This window comes from Theobroma cacao, chromosome 4 (genome assembly GCF_053813885.1).
Source record: "Theobroma cacao isolate CCN51 chromosome 4, ASM5381388v1, whole genome shotgun sequence".
Lineage (NCBI taxonomy): Eukaryota > Viridiplantae > Streptophyta > Magnoliopsida > Malvales > Malvaceae > Theobroma > Theobroma cacao.
This window is the reverse complement of record NC_142642.1, coordinates 37,037,368-37,053,565: the sequence shown is the minus strand read 5'-3', so window position 1 is coordinate 37,053,565 and position 16,198 is coordinate 37,037,368. Positions and strand designations below refer to the sequence as shown.

Here is a 16,198-nt window from a genome sequence, read left to right as displayed (position 1 = left end):
AGCGACTTGGCATTGAATCCTTTGCCCTTTAGTCTCCCTGGTTTGCATTATTGGTTTCCCCTAATTAAATCAGACAAGAATGGAGGCCAACGCAAGCGCAAACGTGAGCACAATGAATGCAAAAGACGGAGTGGAGAGTACAATTACATGTGTTATTAAAGGTGACCACGTGATCTTTAGGACAGGCTTTTCCTTTCCTAACACCAAATTTCGCCCAAGGATAGGCTCCCACAACAACCAAAATCACACAACTGATTTGGAATATCAGAACATAGACTAACAGATGCCAATTTGGACCCACAAACAAAATATGCAGACAAGATATTTTTATCTCAAGACTTTGCTAACTCACAGTCCAAGATCAAAAGCCTCTATATTTCTTTGGAGATGATATGATTTGAAAATTCTAAGCGTCAGAAATGTTGTTACATTTTCGACCAAGCAGAGGGCAGCCAACTCAATACCAAATAGTGTCATCAACTCAGTAACAAAGGCGCAAATCATTTACCAACACCATGAAATGACAAAATCTATGGACCAGTTATTCACAAACTAATTGACTATGATTAAATACATTACAGTACTTTGCAATGTTAGCCAGAAGCTACTACCTGGGTCCTTTATGCTCTCTCCGACTCTCAATCACAACCCTCTTCCTCATGTCAAAATCAACCTTGTCCAGATCAGCAACTGTTCCAAGATAGCCATAAAAGATCCTCTTTTTTTCTCCAGTCCTCTCATCCACCTTCACTAGACTGGGATTTTTTTCATCATCCTTGCCTAAGGTCAAGGGCTGTACATGGGACCAACCCTTGCGGCCACGGTTTTCCTTCTCAAAGTATTCAGCAAGCCTGACAGCATCCTTCAGGCCTGACTGATCACCAGCAAACTTGACCACTGTAATACCCAGATGACCTTCTCTACCATACATGGACTTTGACTTGCCACTTCCAAATCCAAGATCTGAAAGCACAAGCATCAGAGTAAAATGAAATATGGCATTATAAATTAACTTGTTCAAACTTTTTTAAGTGCATGGTGAAGCTCCTTAGGACTATCATACGTCCAGGGTTGATATATTGATACATTTTTGCAAGATACTAGGAATAATGATATTGATCCCCCCAATAGTCACAGAAAGCATCTTCCAAGATCACCAGTGGACAATTCATACATACAACCATGCTCCAGTAACACACTGTTTTTTCTGCGAACATAAGACCCCTCAAAAAGTTTGGCTCTCATAGTGGCTGCGGACAAGATGCGGAAACACTCACATGGTACAAGTCAAAACATAAACAGACTGGCTAAATTATTGAAATCGGTCAACTAAAATAAAGAATCAAGAGGTCAAGAATCCACTGTCCCTGGCTGGCACCAAACAGTAACACAAAGACATGCACACATCCAGCCATCCACCTATTTCATTCTAGAACTTGAATTCCAATAGGTCAAAAAATAGTTCCCAAAAAGATGAACATAAGAAACAAATTTACCCATAATGAGTAGTACGATGGAATATAGCCAAATGATAAGATATACAGTAATCCAGACTCAAAACTCAAGGAGATCAGATAGAAAACTATATATAACTTAACAGAGTAAAAGACAGGTTTGTGAACCACAACAAAGAAGTTTAAAAAAATGTGACAAAAGAAAGAGTCCTGTCCATAAAGGCCACCTGTAGAATATGACCACATATGCACAGGGATAGACCATGGAAATTCTAGAAAGAAAGATCTAAGCATGCAAAGATTTTAATGGATAATTATCAGTGAGACAGATGCCTACCAAAGGGCTAGTGAACCATATGAAAGGAAACATATCAGTGTAAACAATTTTAAGTTCTTTCTATGATTAATGACTAATTATCCCAAATATGATCCTTACTACTAATGGTACTTCATAATATTGCAACCAAACAAGAACATAATAAATGGACATTACTGAGGTCTGACCGTGTGCTTCTGTGAAACCTTCTTTATGGGCCCATGTCTGTGGTGCATAGTGGGCTTTCCCAATGCCCACTCATCCTCCTCCCACCAAACAAAAATTGTAGTAATTACACAATTACCAACAAAAAGAAAATACAATATATTCCATGCCACTCCCAAAGACAAAACAAACTTCTGAACACCATCACTGCTGCAGGCTACTCAAACTCACTCCAAAATTCAATCAAACACACTTGACTTGAGAATTATTATCCGCAAAAATTAATGAACATCGTGAAGAAATCATGAACCTTCAGTATTGGAAAAACTTATAGGGCATTTTCTCCTACATTTTGCTAAAGTAGTAAACTAAAATGGATATCATTTGCAGCTGTTCAAGGATCATTCAAGAATAGAAAAGCTAAAAATTGTCTATAATGGGAACCTGGCGTTCTCTAGTGCCCCACTTTCTCTAAGCATTTTTCCCGAAAAGATAAAGGCATGTTGCTGAGATCAAACTCTTTTTGTCCCCTTAAGCATCATCCTAGCATTGTTTCCAGTAAATACATAAACAAAAATCCACAAATCTAAAATCATCAATTCAATTGTTACTAACCAAACAAGACTAAAACTGGTATAGCCTGACTAGCAACACAAAACCTGCAGCTTAAGTACTCATGTACAGGTTTAAGTAGACTATGATTAGCAACAGTGCCTGTAACAAGGAACTATAACCAATATAGAAATATGCACACATCAAGCAATCAAAAACAAGCTAAACTACAGTCAACATCATCTAGAAGCTCTCAAGAGAACAAGTATATTTGGAAATATGAAATCCTCCAATCCAACCATGACAAAACTATGGCTCTTCCTCAGACTGCCATATATTCCTCTCAACACAATTAAACAGCATTCATGCATTTTGACAAGTAAATCTCCTAACACCCTCATAATCTTTGCCTCAAAGCCAAACAAGACCACCAACATCAAAGCAAAGCTATGAAATGACAAACCAAAAGCAAATGTGACCGGATAGTGATTGGGTCTGACTGCACTATATTTCAAGAGAAAAGTAACTTGTCACACATATTTGGATGCTGTCCCTTTGGTACTGATACTTACCACCCTACAATCACAAGAACTTAAATAGCATATATACAAGGACAAAAAATTTTAAAGATGAAATTCAAGAATTTTCAAAATTGATAAAATATATGACATTAAAAATTGCAACTTACTTTTGAGTACAGAAAAAGATGTTCAGAATCAATGCTCTAAAAACTACAATCATTAAACTGTAACACATAAATAGCAAAAAGGCACAAAAGCTAAAATAGGATGAAGAAGAAATTAAACCATAACATTAATGCAGCAAACAAGTATGTAAATAGAAGTAAATAAGACATATTAGTTTGGGAACAGGTTTCAGGGACATTAAAGTTTTAGAGCTCGAGGCAAAAGGCTGTTCAATGACATAAAATTTTTTATCTTTTCGTAGGAAAATATTGATACTGAGACGGGATAAACTGTATCTTGAACTTGATGCACATAATTAACCATCAAAGATGCCTATATAACAAATATATCTAAACTCAATGAAATGCTATAAAATAAATAACTATACTTGCCTACAAATAACATAGAAGTGTGCATAAATAAACTTTGCATCATGTTATAATAAGCACAAAAGCCAAGTTGGCCTGGAGGCAAGCACAATTGAGGTGGAGCCAATCATGTCAGGGTTTTAAACCCCCTTGCTTACCATTTTAAGTAAATTTCACCTACACACAGAATGAGAGGAAGCCAAGCTAGTTTCTTCAAACAAGATGGTTACACCAGGTTATACATTCAATAGGCAGGTCAAAAAGGTTCAAGGATTTTTATCAAAACCGGTCTTTTGATCTGGACTGGAATTAGGACCAATTTGAGGACTATCTGATGCCTAGTCCAGCCCAATTCTAATATCGTTAGGTAAGCATAAACCCATAGAGCAATCATTAGCTAAATCTTTGAGAGAAAATTGCCTCAAGCTTCAGACCCATAGGACTAGCTTGGCAGGAAGGTTTCTCCTAACTTGATATTAATCCAGTGACAAAATGTGGACGCACTTAAAGATCAGATCAAGCAGAACTTTGCCCATCACCAAGTCCATGTCACACAAAAATGCGCAGATCGCATCAGGTCAGAGACGCAAAAAGTAACACTTAACCAATATTGGTTAGAGAGAATTTAGAGCATCAACCCAAGAGGGAGAGAAAACTAAGACCTTAAAAAGTGCTATTAAAGGTTCAGGATTGGCCATAGTAACCATTCAAGCGAGAAACAATGAAGGCTAAGCACGAGCATGATCCCACAATTGGGGATAACATACATTCATGTCATTCTTATTATTAAAAGGATCAAATGAAGGCAAAACGAAGGAACCAACATGTGCAAATTGCAGTCTCAATTTTCACCAAATTTGATAGTATGAACCCCTCCCTTAGTTATTACTTTGTACGTTGGTCGCTTTCCTAGGTTGCTAGATAGATAGCTTCATGAGTTGGAAGAGTCTCAAAATGACGCTACTCAAAGCTTCTCGAGGTCAACAAAGATAGAAAAATTGTGCAGTATCCCCAAAAGCTTGTGTTATAACAAAATGAAATTGGACTAATCCAATGAGGAATCTGACTAATGACAAATTACAACCAGTCTATGCACTATAAAAACATAATTCAAAACTTATATGGCAAGAAAAGAGGAACTAATTAGATAAAAAGGATTTCCTAAACAAATCACTAACCACAATGCAAAACGCCAATAACAATAAAGAATAATGGGACGCATTATACCTCTTAGTTTGCTATCCATTGCTTTGTTTCCCAAACCTTCCATGCGCCCATCTTTACTCTTTCCTGTAATTGTATTATGCACTATCACCACAGGAGGCCACATAATCAAATCCTCTTGGTTTGCAGCTGCTTCGTCTGCAGGTAAGAACCGATAGACCTTTGAATTATCAGGAGGCTTTGAGTAGTTCCATCCCATTAATACACAGAGAGCCTTGTGTAAGCCTAAGTGATCCACACGCAAGTCAGCATTATCTGAGTAGTATGTGTGCATTATCAGACCATGCATATCAGGGAAGTCTTTAGAGGACCTGTAATTTTGCATATCAAGCGCATTGAAGAATAACAATTCAGGTTTTCCTCTCAGACATCACATGAATTAGCCTATAAGATTGAACTAGGGCAATGAACAAAAGATATTCACCAGCTTGACAATAAGTTGAACACATGAAAAAGGCAGAAGTAATGTGCATGGCATAAAGCCAATATATTGGAGACTTTCAGAATAGGTAGACTGTACGCATCAATTGAAAAACTTGCCCTAAGAGCAAATTTGCAGAGTGGATTATAATGAACCTATTCCATATGATAGCATTTCCAAGGAACACTTGCCTTCTTTGTAAATCATTGGAAATCATGGTATCGTCATCACCCAAAATAATCATTTGTCACAGGGTTTAGGGAAGGGGATGGATTGCAGTGTGATGTAAATGGGGCTCCCAAATAAGCACCAATTAAGACATAAATTCAGGATTCAAAAGTCGTAGCTTTAACAAAAATCCTGAGAAAAGATAGATAGACAACATATAATACATAGTTTTTGAAAAAACATAAAGCTACAACAGGATGTCAGATCTTAAAATCAGCTCAGACCTTACACTACAGACTTGCAACAGTTGAATGAAGACCAAAGTTTCTCTTTCATGCAGGAGAAGAATATCAAAGAAAAAACAAGCATATGAGGTGAATATTTGGTTCCTCCAATATGAAACACATATACTACAATCTTTATACACCAAGATTTTCACTCTCTAATTCATGATAAGAGAAAATTTTGAGGTCCCCATATACACTGCTATAAGCAATACAAACAGAAAGATGACTCAATAACTTCTCAAAGCATGGAAGCTAAAATCAAAGACAATCCTAATTCTATTTTACAAAAACACACATGCTCTACATGCATGCCTGCATGTAGACATGCATATTAACTTACTAAGCAGATAAAACAAAGAACACTAAAATACAGATGAGATTACAGCCAAACTCAAACAAATCATTATCACCCAAAGGGCCACACATGGCAAATTAGTCAAGTCACTAGAATAAAAAGAATTCTCAAAAATCTAATAGCCGAACTGCTGCATGCAAGTTAAAGGCAAGAAAAACCAAGTAATAGACTACTTTCAGTACTTTAACTTACACTTAAGAGTTTGTATAGGCAGTAGGTCCTTCAGCCATTCAATAGGGAACTTTTAGGCTTTTCATTTCAGTTTTACTCAAAATTCAACTTATATCAACTATCAAATGAATGATTACAATAAATTTCCACTAGCAGGCCAACCCGGCCATGTCATACAGGTAAGAAATTATTAGTACCACGCAGCAGAAAATATTGGCCATAAACAACTAACAAAAAAGGCCAAAGGCACTGACCTCTACCAGGAATATCCAGATAGAAGTCTACAATAATCTATGATAATTATAACATGCTCTTATAAAAAAATATAATTATAACACGCATAATATGCAATTTGGCTGCAACTTACAATAATCTGTGATAATTATAACATGCTCCTATAAAAAAAAAAAGATAACTATAATATGCATTAAAATGCAATTTGGCTGCAACCTACAAAATTGTGATAAAAACAACTTGAAAAGGGATCTTTTACCCCCTTGTTTCCCTAAATCAACAGTGCACCTGCTCACTACTCAACAACTGTGACAGCGAAACTGCAAATAATCAGAGGCTCATGAACAACAAATGCCAATCCAAAAATTTAATTATGATATGTTATTGAAAAAGAAGGGAAATCTAATACTAAAACACATAACCAAATATTAACAAGCAACCATACAGGACCAATGGAGACCACCAACAGGAAAAAGAAATGCTATAATACAACAATATACCAAAAAATTATCTCCAAGACATATTTACCCTAGCATGGATAAATAAACTGATATAAGTATGTACCACTCTGAACACGGTTGTATTGAAGCACTACATAGAGAAACAATTATCTGTTACCACCTACCCTTCATTCTGTAAATAATTATGCCATCAAGTCATTTAAATTCCCAATTATGAAAAATCATCAACACAACAAATTGATGGCAAATTGTGCACCCAATCTTGCTAGCAAAAGAGAGCCACATTTCACTTTTATGATGAACAAGTAGGCTGACTTGGGTGCTTGATAAACAACCTCAAAAGGATTGCCACATGGGAAGCACTGCTCTAAACCAGTTGGTAAATGCAAGCAGCCAAACGTAACTAAGCATGTGCAAAGCAAACAAGCAGAAACATTATAGCAAATCCAAGATTTAAGTTTTAGCTAAATGGTTCAAATAGCAGAACCTTAACCTGAAACCCTAGTAATGTTAGATTGTTGAGAATTTGTCAGGCCACCATTTATAAAAGGAAGACAACTCGGAAGTCAGCATTGCCTCACCACACCAAATTTAACAATTACTTTAAATACTATCCATAAGCCATCTACTTCTTCAGAATTTATTATTAAAACTCTAGGTTAATCATTTATAATAGTGTATGCTATAACATCTAGCAAAAGGAAGACAAGGTCGTTTTCTACCCACACATAACCTGAAACACTAACAACCAAAAAATATTCTCAATTCTACAAACACATAGGCAGCAACATCAAACACCCTCTGAGCCAACCATGATTTCAAGTGCAATGTGCCCATGACACAAACCAAATGTCACACAAGCCAACTGAACACAAAGTCAAGACAGAAGGCAAGGCATCGACATCCTTATGTCCATATCAACTACTCCGTCTAAACTATTAGCAGAGCATCCAATACATACAACACCCTTGCCTCAAACATTAAAATGTTAAACAGGCAACACAAGTAAATCTAACTAGTATTACCACACATTACAGAAGAACCAAAACACCTAACCAGAGTTCTATTTTGCTTTCGAATCATATGCAAGGAAAACAATAACATGGAATTCAAAATGCAAAAAAACATTCAAAAAGTTAATTCCAAGTCAGAACCAAACCTAAATTTATCATCAAACCTGCCACAAGCCAAGCATTGAAGCCGCCCTTGTTTCCCATCCTCCAAGTAATTCTTTTTCTGCGCCGCATTCTCAAAAACCGCCTTCACAAAGTGCAAAAACGCCTTCTTTAGCGCGTTTTGATCAACTTCCAAATGCTTATTGTTAAACCCCAAATTATTATTTTCAAAACCTCCACCAACTCTCATATATTTGGCCGCTCTCATTTCCTCATTCCGAAACGGGCTACTGGTTCCAGCCAGGCGGTCCGGCCAGCCCGGCCCTGAAGAGTAGACTTTCGCGTTCGGGTGCCCGTGCCTTTGCCTCGCAAATTCTTCCTTCTTCTCCTCTCTTAGATCCTTTTCTTCTTCGCCGTACTTTCTCTTAAACAGGCCGGGTCCTTCCCCCGGCCCATTCCAATAATCACGATTATCGCGGAATCCCAATGGTGGGCTACCGAAGTCGGGAGGTACGAGTAAGGGACGGGTCGGAAATTCCTGGTAATCGGACGGGAGAGCGAAGTAGGAGCGGACACTGCCGTCGTAGAGGACGATTGTCCGACGCTCCAGCATGTGAAATCCGTACGCCGGTGGTGGCGGGGGGCCAAGGGCGGCGGGGTCGGGAAAGGGGATGGGAGGAAGGGCTGGATTTGGGTCGGATTGGGATTTGTTTTGGGTGGCGGGGCTTGGGGATGGGCCGGTCTTGGGAGAAGGTTTGGGCTTGGTGGAGGAGGGGTTTTTGTTGGGGATGGAAGAGGACGATTCCCAGCGAGATTTGCGGTGGTTGTTGGAGGAGGAGGATGGTTGTTTTGGCGGGTTCGGACCAGCCATCCTCGGAAATTCAGTTGAATCTAGGGATTCTGCTTTCGTTTTTCGTTTTTAAGGTTTGGGTGCATTTGGGAGAAGAGAGGAAGAAACTGTTCGAAGATGCAGCTTAGTTTATGTAGGACGGAACAGAGAAGGATGTTACCCCATTTTTGCCCTTTTTTGTTTTTTTTTTTGGCTTTTAAAGATATATAAAAATGAAAAAGACAAGATTCTTCATTCTCGTACTATTTTTCTCTCTTCGAAAATAAGTTTAAAAACAAAAAAACAATTAAGCTCCATTGAAAGCCAATAAATTTAATTTATAACCCAAAATAATCCCTTTGATTATTTATACTCTAGTAAAATCATCTGTCTTTTGAAACAAAAGTGAGAAACTAAGTAAAATGAAAATATATATAATTCACATTGAAACAAAATAAAACAATTATTATATTACTTACAATGAATGGAATATTGCCTATAATAAAAACAGCGTTAAGTACAAGGAGAATGAATGTAAAGCTCGTATGTCCTTTACGTGAAATGGAAGAGGAAATCAGCTTCCATTGTCTATGCACATGCAATTTCGCAAAAACAATATGGATTACATCAAGGTGGGAATTTAAGGATATTCATAATCATAGTTTCTTGACTATTAAATGAATTTTGTTATTGATAGATAAAATAATACAAATAGAAATTAAAGAGATTATTAGTATTTTCTATATGTTATAAAAGGCATGGAATAACGTAGTTTTTAAGTGAAAAAAAAGGTACTCAATTGAGCTAAATCTTAATATGAAACAATAATTTAAAAATGTAAATATGTTCACAAGAATCAATGAACTTGAAACGATGACTGTTGTGTGTAAATGGAGGAAGCCCATTGGCATCAAAGTTAATGTTGATGCTGTCATTTTTAAATTTAACAAGATAATGAAAGTTGGTGTAAGTTTCATAATCAAAAATAACTATGATATAGTGGTGCTTGTTGGGTAGAACGTCTATTCACGGGAACCGTCTATTGTTGAAGTCAAGTCGAAGGGGCTTCATCTTGAGCATTGTTTATATGCGATCAGCAACAGTTAAGCCTAGATGACGCTGAGATGGATTGCCAACAAGTTGTCAAATGGGTGGGTGACAAGTGCGGTATAGGCAGATTAGTCAGATAGTTGAGGATTGCTGCATATTAATGGAGAAGTCTCATTGTAAACAAATTAATTATTATTCAAAGGATGCAAATTGGACGGCTCACACAATTGCACATTATGCTAAACGTACTCAAGAGGATATTTTATTGTGGAATAATTGCATGGAGTTGCCTTCTAGTGTTAGTCAAGTTAAGTGTCAGGATGAGTAATAGATTTGTGTTTTGTTGATGTTAATTGGGTTAAGATGAGTGTATATTGGGTAGGGTACTCTTTTTTTTCTTCTTCTGAGTTTTGTCCCACTAAATTTTATTATAAGAAGGTTTTTAATGAGACTTTCTCAATATGCAATGGGTATGTGTGAATTTAGCATCATGGAGTATTATGAATTGTGATACTGATAATTTATCAAGTACTTTAAATCAGGGGTAAAGAAAAATGACAAGGTCAATCACCATATTTTTTGCTGTCCAGGTTAATAGCGGAACGTCCTCGGGCCCATTCCATCTCCTTTCTCCTCTGTATTCTGTCCTGGACACTGACGATAAGGAGGCCTGGCCTGGGCCTTGAGAACGGTCGTGGAGGCCTATCAAACTGATTTTCTTCAGCCCAGTCGACTAGTAGTAAATTTGGCATGGAACTGCGAAATTAAGTGAAAGGACAAACGTATCCCTGAATCTTTGTCCAAAGTCCAAGCTGTTTCCCATCCTGCCTCCGTTTGTTTGGATAAAAATTGTCTGGGACTGCAACTCTGCAAGAAAGAAGTTAAAGGTGGAGATTGTTGCAGCAGGTAATAGCTTAATGCCATGGAAGTTGCTTGCAATAACTAATTAACTTGTTGAAAATGGGTTTTCTTTGTTACATGTGTTTCTTAACATCTGTGCTGTTGCTCCCCCCTGAAGTTTACGTGATTGTATTAGCTTTTCCCAGCCAGTTTAATCTTCATTTATTCATATTTTTGGGGGTTAAGAGGTATTGGTACTCATATTTGCATTTCAATATTCAATAAGTCAGTCAAATTTGGATAATTATACTTCTATTTCAAAAGAATATTAGTAAGAATTTGAGAATTTTGGGTTGTTTGCTATGAAGGCGAATGCTTTGTACAGGCCAAGAGGCTGCTGCCGTTTTGTAGAATGCAAGGGATATAGGTACTCAAATTGGATAGAGATACAAGAAAGAATGGCTCTTAATCCTGCAGCAAAGATATGTGTCCCTACTGTTTCCAATACAATGGAGACGGTCTCGAGACCTGAAAATGAATGTAAGCAACAATTTTCTAGAACTCGTTTTCCTGGTATAGTTATATGATAGCTAATTTCTATATATGTTTCTCATTTTTTAAACTGTTGGCTACTTTCATTGTATTAATAGTATATGTTCTTCCTATCTCATATCTTAGGACTCGAAACCAGATTTATGCATTTCCTATAAATAGTCCTTAAATGGAGCTTTATATGGCTTCCAATCCTGATGAAGTTGTTCTGTTTTCTGCATACATAACAGGTAAACTTCAATTCAGGTATCATGTTGTTAATCCATGTAAAGAAGCTTTGTCAAGTCGTCGTCTTGTAATAGCGCGTACCAGTGCATCTTTGCTTACTGTTCTCACCTTCAACTGTGGCTTAACTCCATTGCCAGTATGGGCTGAACCAGATGACGAGAAGCAAGACGTTCAAGGAGCTGTAGGGGCCATCAAATCGCTGTTCGATCCTAACGAGAAAACAAAGTCTGGAAAAGTGTTGCCCAAGGCTTACTTAAAGTCAGCCAGAGAAGTTGTGAAAACACTGCGTGAATCACTGAAGGAGGATCCAAAGGATATCGTTAAATTTAGACGGACTGCAGATTCTGCAAAAGAATCAATTCGAGACTATTTGAGCAATTGGAAGGGACAAGATAAAGTGGCTCGTGAGGTATGTATCCTTGCCTGAATTGTTTTAAAGCACCAGATTGCCTTTGGTCGTTTTCACTGATGGTTTTTTATAATCCTGTACATCACAGGAATCATACGTTGAGCTGGAGAAAGCAATCAGATCTTTGGCCAGTTTCTACTCGAAGGCAGGTCCATCTGCTCCATTACCGGAAGAGATTAAGAACGAAATATTGAATGATTTAAGCACAGCTGAAGAATTTCTGTAGTGCAGCAGCATGTCGGAGATGGTGTATGCATAAACCTCACGAATTCAAACCAGTTGAAATGAGAACGACATCTATTTCGGTTGTTTCCTTTTGTCGTTCTAATTCTTTATTTAATAGAAAATTAGCTGTGGAATTCAAATTATATGGACTTAGCATGTGGAATCTTACAAGCAGCTGTGGAGGACTTGGCCAAAAAGATGAGTATATAGGAATAATTGCATGCTCTCCTGATTGCCATCTCAACTCCTGCTCTTTAAATTGTAGTGACAAAGGGTTGGGATGGTTTAGATATTGTAGACGAATAGAAAATCTCAATCCTTAAGTCAGAAGTATTTAGTTAGAGCTGAGAAATAAACGAAAAACACATTGGTGGAATTGTCTACCCCTTTTGTTGTGATAGCCAACTTGAAAAGGGAGTGCATGTGATGAAGGTAACATGGGAATGTCTATATAAGCATGTAATGGGAAAAAGAATGTCTTTATAAGCAACATGTCCGCCTCATGAACAAAGAAGAGCGAAGCTATCAGCACATTGGTTCTTACATCTAAACAGCAAAGTTGAAAATCCTGACTTGAAGTAAGGACTCAGGCCAGCATAACACCAGTTCATTGCAAATTAGACAAAGCATTCTTTATCTTCATGACATTCAAAGAAGGGATCCCATTAACATGAGTAGCACATGAAAAATATCAACAGAACTAAAGGAGGTCAAAAGGGAAAAAAATCAACTGACTAGAGCCCAAATTTATCTTACATTGCATAACAGTTTATTGTCAACGAATAGACCGTTTGGAACAGGTTTTCATGTTCCCAGTGCAGATGAAAAACCAAAAGGGCAACTCTTTGTACCTCACAGCTTCTACTTCTGAGATGCCCATCACCAGAATAGCACACACTATCAAACTTGATGATTTCCAGCTGTGCTTCACTAAAATGGTGCTCTGTTTTAGTGCTCTTAACATATCTTCACAAGCACAAATGAAAATGAACATCAAGGTGCTATTTTAATAAAGTATGCTCGAAGACAATGGGATCAACGACATCACGTGACCATCATATGACTTAACCTATCTTCTGCATGATGCTCAAGAACAATCAAGATCGTGATAGAACCCCTTTTGAGCTGCATAGAACAAATGTTTCACAACTTTAGGACGGAAAGCACATATGAACCATGAAGTGAGATGTGAAAATAAAAATATAAATTAAAGAAAACAGAGGGAATCCCTTCAAGCCAGAAATTTACTATTGAAATAAATGAGACGTGCACTATACGATTATGTAACACATACAATCAATGTGACACAACTACCTTAATTGTTCAAAGTCTCAATAATCAACTTTAGAGGACAAAAATGTATATAAGGGAAAAAACCAGCATTTGATCGATCAATGCAATCTTAATTAAACAGGACAACATCAAACCTTGGTATAGCCCCAAGACGACGTGGATCATACTCTGTTGCCATCCGAAGAGCCCTGGCAAAAGCCTTAAAGGTTGCCTCAATAATATGATGTGAATTTTTTCCTGCAAGCTGTATACAGCCAATTTGAAATATTATGTCAAAAACCTAGTGGTAAAGATGAAAAGCAAGATAACTAAAGGCTTTAAGGCTGATTTTGTTAAGCAAGAATAATTCACATATGTGGCTCAAGCTCAACTACCTATGAGAATTTTAAAAAGTACTATGAAAGTGCAGTCAATGTGCTGAAAAGAACTTGTATAAGCATCAATATTAAATAGTAACAAGAGTTCAATTATTTCAAAGAAAGTTTGGATGGTTTAATAATAATATATTAAATTTAGGTAGCTCTCAATATTCCTACCTGTCGTATGTGTAGTGTCATGCCAGAAGTATTCACCAAAGACTGGAAAAAATGCTCCACCAACTGTGAATAGTAATGTGCTAGTGAAATTTAGCATATAAAATATTTGAAAAAGCAGTATGAAGGAAGCGAACTTAAGAAACCAATCTAAAATGTTAAAAGCTGGTTGGCAACTTTCCTCCATAGTCAACCACAAAAACTGACATTGTTGGACCAGAACAAAAAAACCAAAGTGGAATACCTGAGTGTCATACGTCCCAACTCTCGCAGTGGGAATGTTCAAATCATAACTTAAATGTGGTCGGCCGGATAAATCCTAGGATGAACGATATAAGATTTAGTATAATATATAAATTTGAAGATTTACTAGGAAACATGTTTCCTAAAAAATTACCTTCAGATAAAGTACAATAATTTGAAAATTAACTTTTCATCAAGCCTTAGGACTTTGATGCTCTGCAGCGTTTTCTTGGAAAGCTAGCAGTTTCAAGAAAATTTTCAGGCATCAAAGCCTATTATCAAGGAAATATCTAGGATTTATAATACAAATTGATGCTCTTGAGTTTCAATAGTACCATAAGTTCATGCTTAAGAAAAACCATGTATTTCATACCAGTGAAACATGTATTAATGCTTCATCAAGAGGAGCTGAAAAATCACCAAACCGGTTAATTCCTTTTCTGTCCCCAAGTGCTTGAAGCAATGCCTGAAGAAGACAGACAACTCATAAATTCACAAAGCATGCATAGACAAGGAAATACAAATCAAAATATTGAACCGGCAAAGCAGAAATGAAGCACAGTGACATCCCTTTGCATATAAACTAATACATTATTTTGCAGAAAACATTTACAAACATATAATAGGAAAAGCTTCAATGCTCAAATTAATATGAAAAGAGATAATTTTTTTGGTGATTAAGTTGATGGAGGGAGCAGTTGAAGTCTTGACCTTCTTAGAGTTAATGTGATTACAATGCAAAAAGGTATAAATTTTCGTTCTTCCTAGATACATTCAGTGATAAAATTCATGTAAATCATAGATTTTTCCTTTAAAAAAAAAAGAATTCACCGTTCCAAGAGCAAGGGCAACATCTTCATTGGTGTGATGATCATCAATATGAATGTCACCAGTAGCCTTGACGTGCACATCGAACAAACCATGAGACGCTAGTTGCTAAAATAATAAAAAAGCCACCTAAAATCAGTTACCACTTTACTGCCCAGTAGAACAACAAATTCACACCAAAAAGAAAAAAATATACATATAAACAACCATACATCCAACATATGATCAAGAAAGGGAATGCTAGTACTAGAATTAGCAACCCCAGTGCCATCCAAGTTTATCTTAACGCACACATTCGTCTCTTTCGTCACCCTCTTCACCTCTCCAATCCGACCTAACCAAAAAAAAAAGGTCAAACCCCAGATGAAAGAGATGAGATAAAGCAAAAAACAAAAGTGATCTTTTTAGTATTTAGGATTTGGGGTTTTTCTTTACCTGGTTCGGATGAAGGGGAGCCGTTGTTTTGGGGAAGAGAGGGACAAGAAAGTATTGACTGGGAATTATTATTCATGTGTTTCAAAGTGAAAGGGGAGAGTGACCGTTGATAAGGGAGAAGAGGGATTAAGAGAGGTCTGAAAGGAATTCTGGACTTGGATTTTATTGCGGCGGCGGCGGCGGCGGAGCTGTTTAGGAGGCGAGAAGGAACTGAAAGCTCCATTTGTGGATTCTTTGAGAGGAAAGAGAGTGAGAAGGGAAAACAAAATGTCCAGATCGAGAATAGAGACGACGCCGTATTAATCTTGAAGAATCGCTCTGACTTTTTTAGAGCGAAAATCTAATATTTAAAAAGGTCAAAAATAGTATGTATGACAAGAAAAAAATATTAAAAATTTTGTTATAAAAGAAATAATAGAAACATGAACAAAAGAGAGATATTGAGAGATGAAAAATAACTGTGATATAAATGAGGGTGGGTTGATCCTCTGTTTATAATTGAAGCCCTTTAAAAATCAATAGCTATTACAATCTTCTATTAAAATACATCTCTAAATTACATTATCTTTTATTTATAGTTTAAGCACCTTATAGTATAATGGCTATCACAATCTCATATTAAGATATATCTTTAAAATATATTATTTTTTTGATAAATCCCACATTATCAGTTCGACAATATCTACATGTAGATGAATCTTGAAATATTTAGAATGTGGATAATATATTTATCATTTATCAAATTTATTCTAATTT

The 16,198-nt window shown here is 36.7% G+C and overlaps 3 protein-coding genes across 6 annotated transcripts; 1 reads left to right on the top strand and 2 right to left on the bottom strand.

Annotated features, from left to right (window-relative positions):
- Positions 1-358: 358 nt before the first annotated feature.
- Positions 359-9,013, bottom strand: LOC18602989 (RNA recognition motif XS domain protein). Of its 2 annotated transcripts, none has more exons than XM_007034697.3 (3): positions 8,022-9,013; positions 4,769-5,076; positions 359-963 (listed from the first exon to the last, which is right to left on the bottom strand). In XM_007034697.3, the coding sequence occupies exons 1-3, from the start codon at positions 8,846-8,848 to the stop codon at positions 608-610; spliced, it is 1,491 nt and encodes a 496-aa protein (XP_007034759.1). In that variant the 5' UTR covers positions 8,849-9,013; the 3' UTR covers positions 359-607. The 2 variants fall into 2 exon arrangements, with proteins under 2 accessions (XP_007034759.1, XP_017974659.1); XM_018119170.2 differs by having other exon boundaries at positions 8,040-9,013.
- Positions 9,014-10,615: 1,602 nt separating this feature from the next.
- On the top strand, positions 10,616-12,197 carry LPA19 (photosystem II 11 kDa protein-like protein). Of its 3 annotated transcripts, none has more exons than XM_007034696.3 (4): positions 10,616-10,762; positions 11,065-11,236; positions 11,479-11,885; positions 11,974-12,197. In XM_007034696.3, exons 2-4 carry the CDS (start codon positions 11,155-11,157, stop codon positions 12,109-12,111), a joined length of 627 nt encoding a protein of 208 aa, XP_007034758.3. In that variant the 5' UTR covers positions 10,616-10,762; positions 11,065-11,154; the 3' UTR covers positions 12,112-12,197. The 3 variants fall into 3 exon arrangements, with proteins under 3 accessions (XP_007034758.3, XP_017974677.2, XP_088661950.1); XM_018119188.2 differs by having other exon boundaries at positions 10,633-10,762; positions 11,082-11,236; XM_088805824.1 differs by lacking the exon at positions 10,616-10,762 and adding an exon at positions 10,786-10,944.
- A 523-nt stretch (positions 12,198-12,720) lies between these two features.
- LOC18602987 (imidazoleglycerol-phosphate dehydratase 1, chloroplastic) lies at positions 12,721-15,741 on the bottom strand. The gene is made up of 8 exons (XM_018119185.2): positions 15,443-15,741; positions 15,220-15,341; positions 15,011-15,115; positions 14,553-14,645; positions 14,181-14,255; positions 13,940-14,002; positions 13,538-13,647; positions 12,721-13,235 (listed from the first exon to the last, which is right to left on the bottom strand). Exons 1-8 carry the CDS (start codon positions 15,663-15,665, stop codon positions 13,208-13,210), a joined length of 819 nt encoding a protein of 272 aa, XP_017974674.2. The 5' UTR covers positions 15,666-15,741; the 3' UTR covers positions 12,721-13,207.
- Positions 15,742-16,198: the final 457 nt, after the last annotated feature.

Bases quoted from the DNA above. Each gene is read 5' to 3' on its own strand.
- LPA19 (XM_007034696.3), top strand. From the start codon at position 11,155: ATGGCTCTTAATCCTGCAGCAAAGATATGTGTCCCTACTGTTTCCAAT. The intron at 11,237-11,478 runs GTAAGCAACAAT...CATACATAACAG, and splicing joins CTCGAGACCTGAAAATGAAT to GTAAACTTCAATTCAGGTAT. The intron at 11,886-11,973 runs GTATGTATCCTT...TGTACATCACAG, and splicing joins AAGATAAAGTGGCTCGTGAG to GAATCATACGTTGAGCTGGA.
- LOC18602989 (XM_007034697.3), bottom strand. From the start codon at position 8,848: ATGGCTGGTCCGAACCCGCCAAAACAACCATCCTCCTCCTCCAACAAC. The intron at 5,077-8,021 runs GTTTGGTTCTGA...GCAAAATTACAG, and splicing joins AGGTTTGATGATAAATTTAG to GTCCTCTAAAGACTTCCCTG. The intron at 964-4,768 runs GTATAATGCGTC...TTGTGCTTTCAG, and splicing joins AATGGATAGCAAACTAAGAG to ATCTTGGATTTGGAAGTGGC.
- LOC18602987 (XM_018119185.2), bottom strand. From the start codon at position 15,665: ATGGAGCTTTCAGTTCCTTCTCGCCTCCTAAACAGCTCCGCCGCCGCC. The intron at 15,342-15,442 runs GTAAAGAAAAAC...TTTTTTGGTTAG, and splicing joins CTCCCCTTCATCCGAACCAG to GTCGGATTGGAGAGGTGAAG. The intron at 14,003-14,180 runs GTATTCCACTTT...TACTATTCACAG, and splicing joins TTGGGACGTATGACACTCAG to TTGGTGGAGCATTTTTTCCA.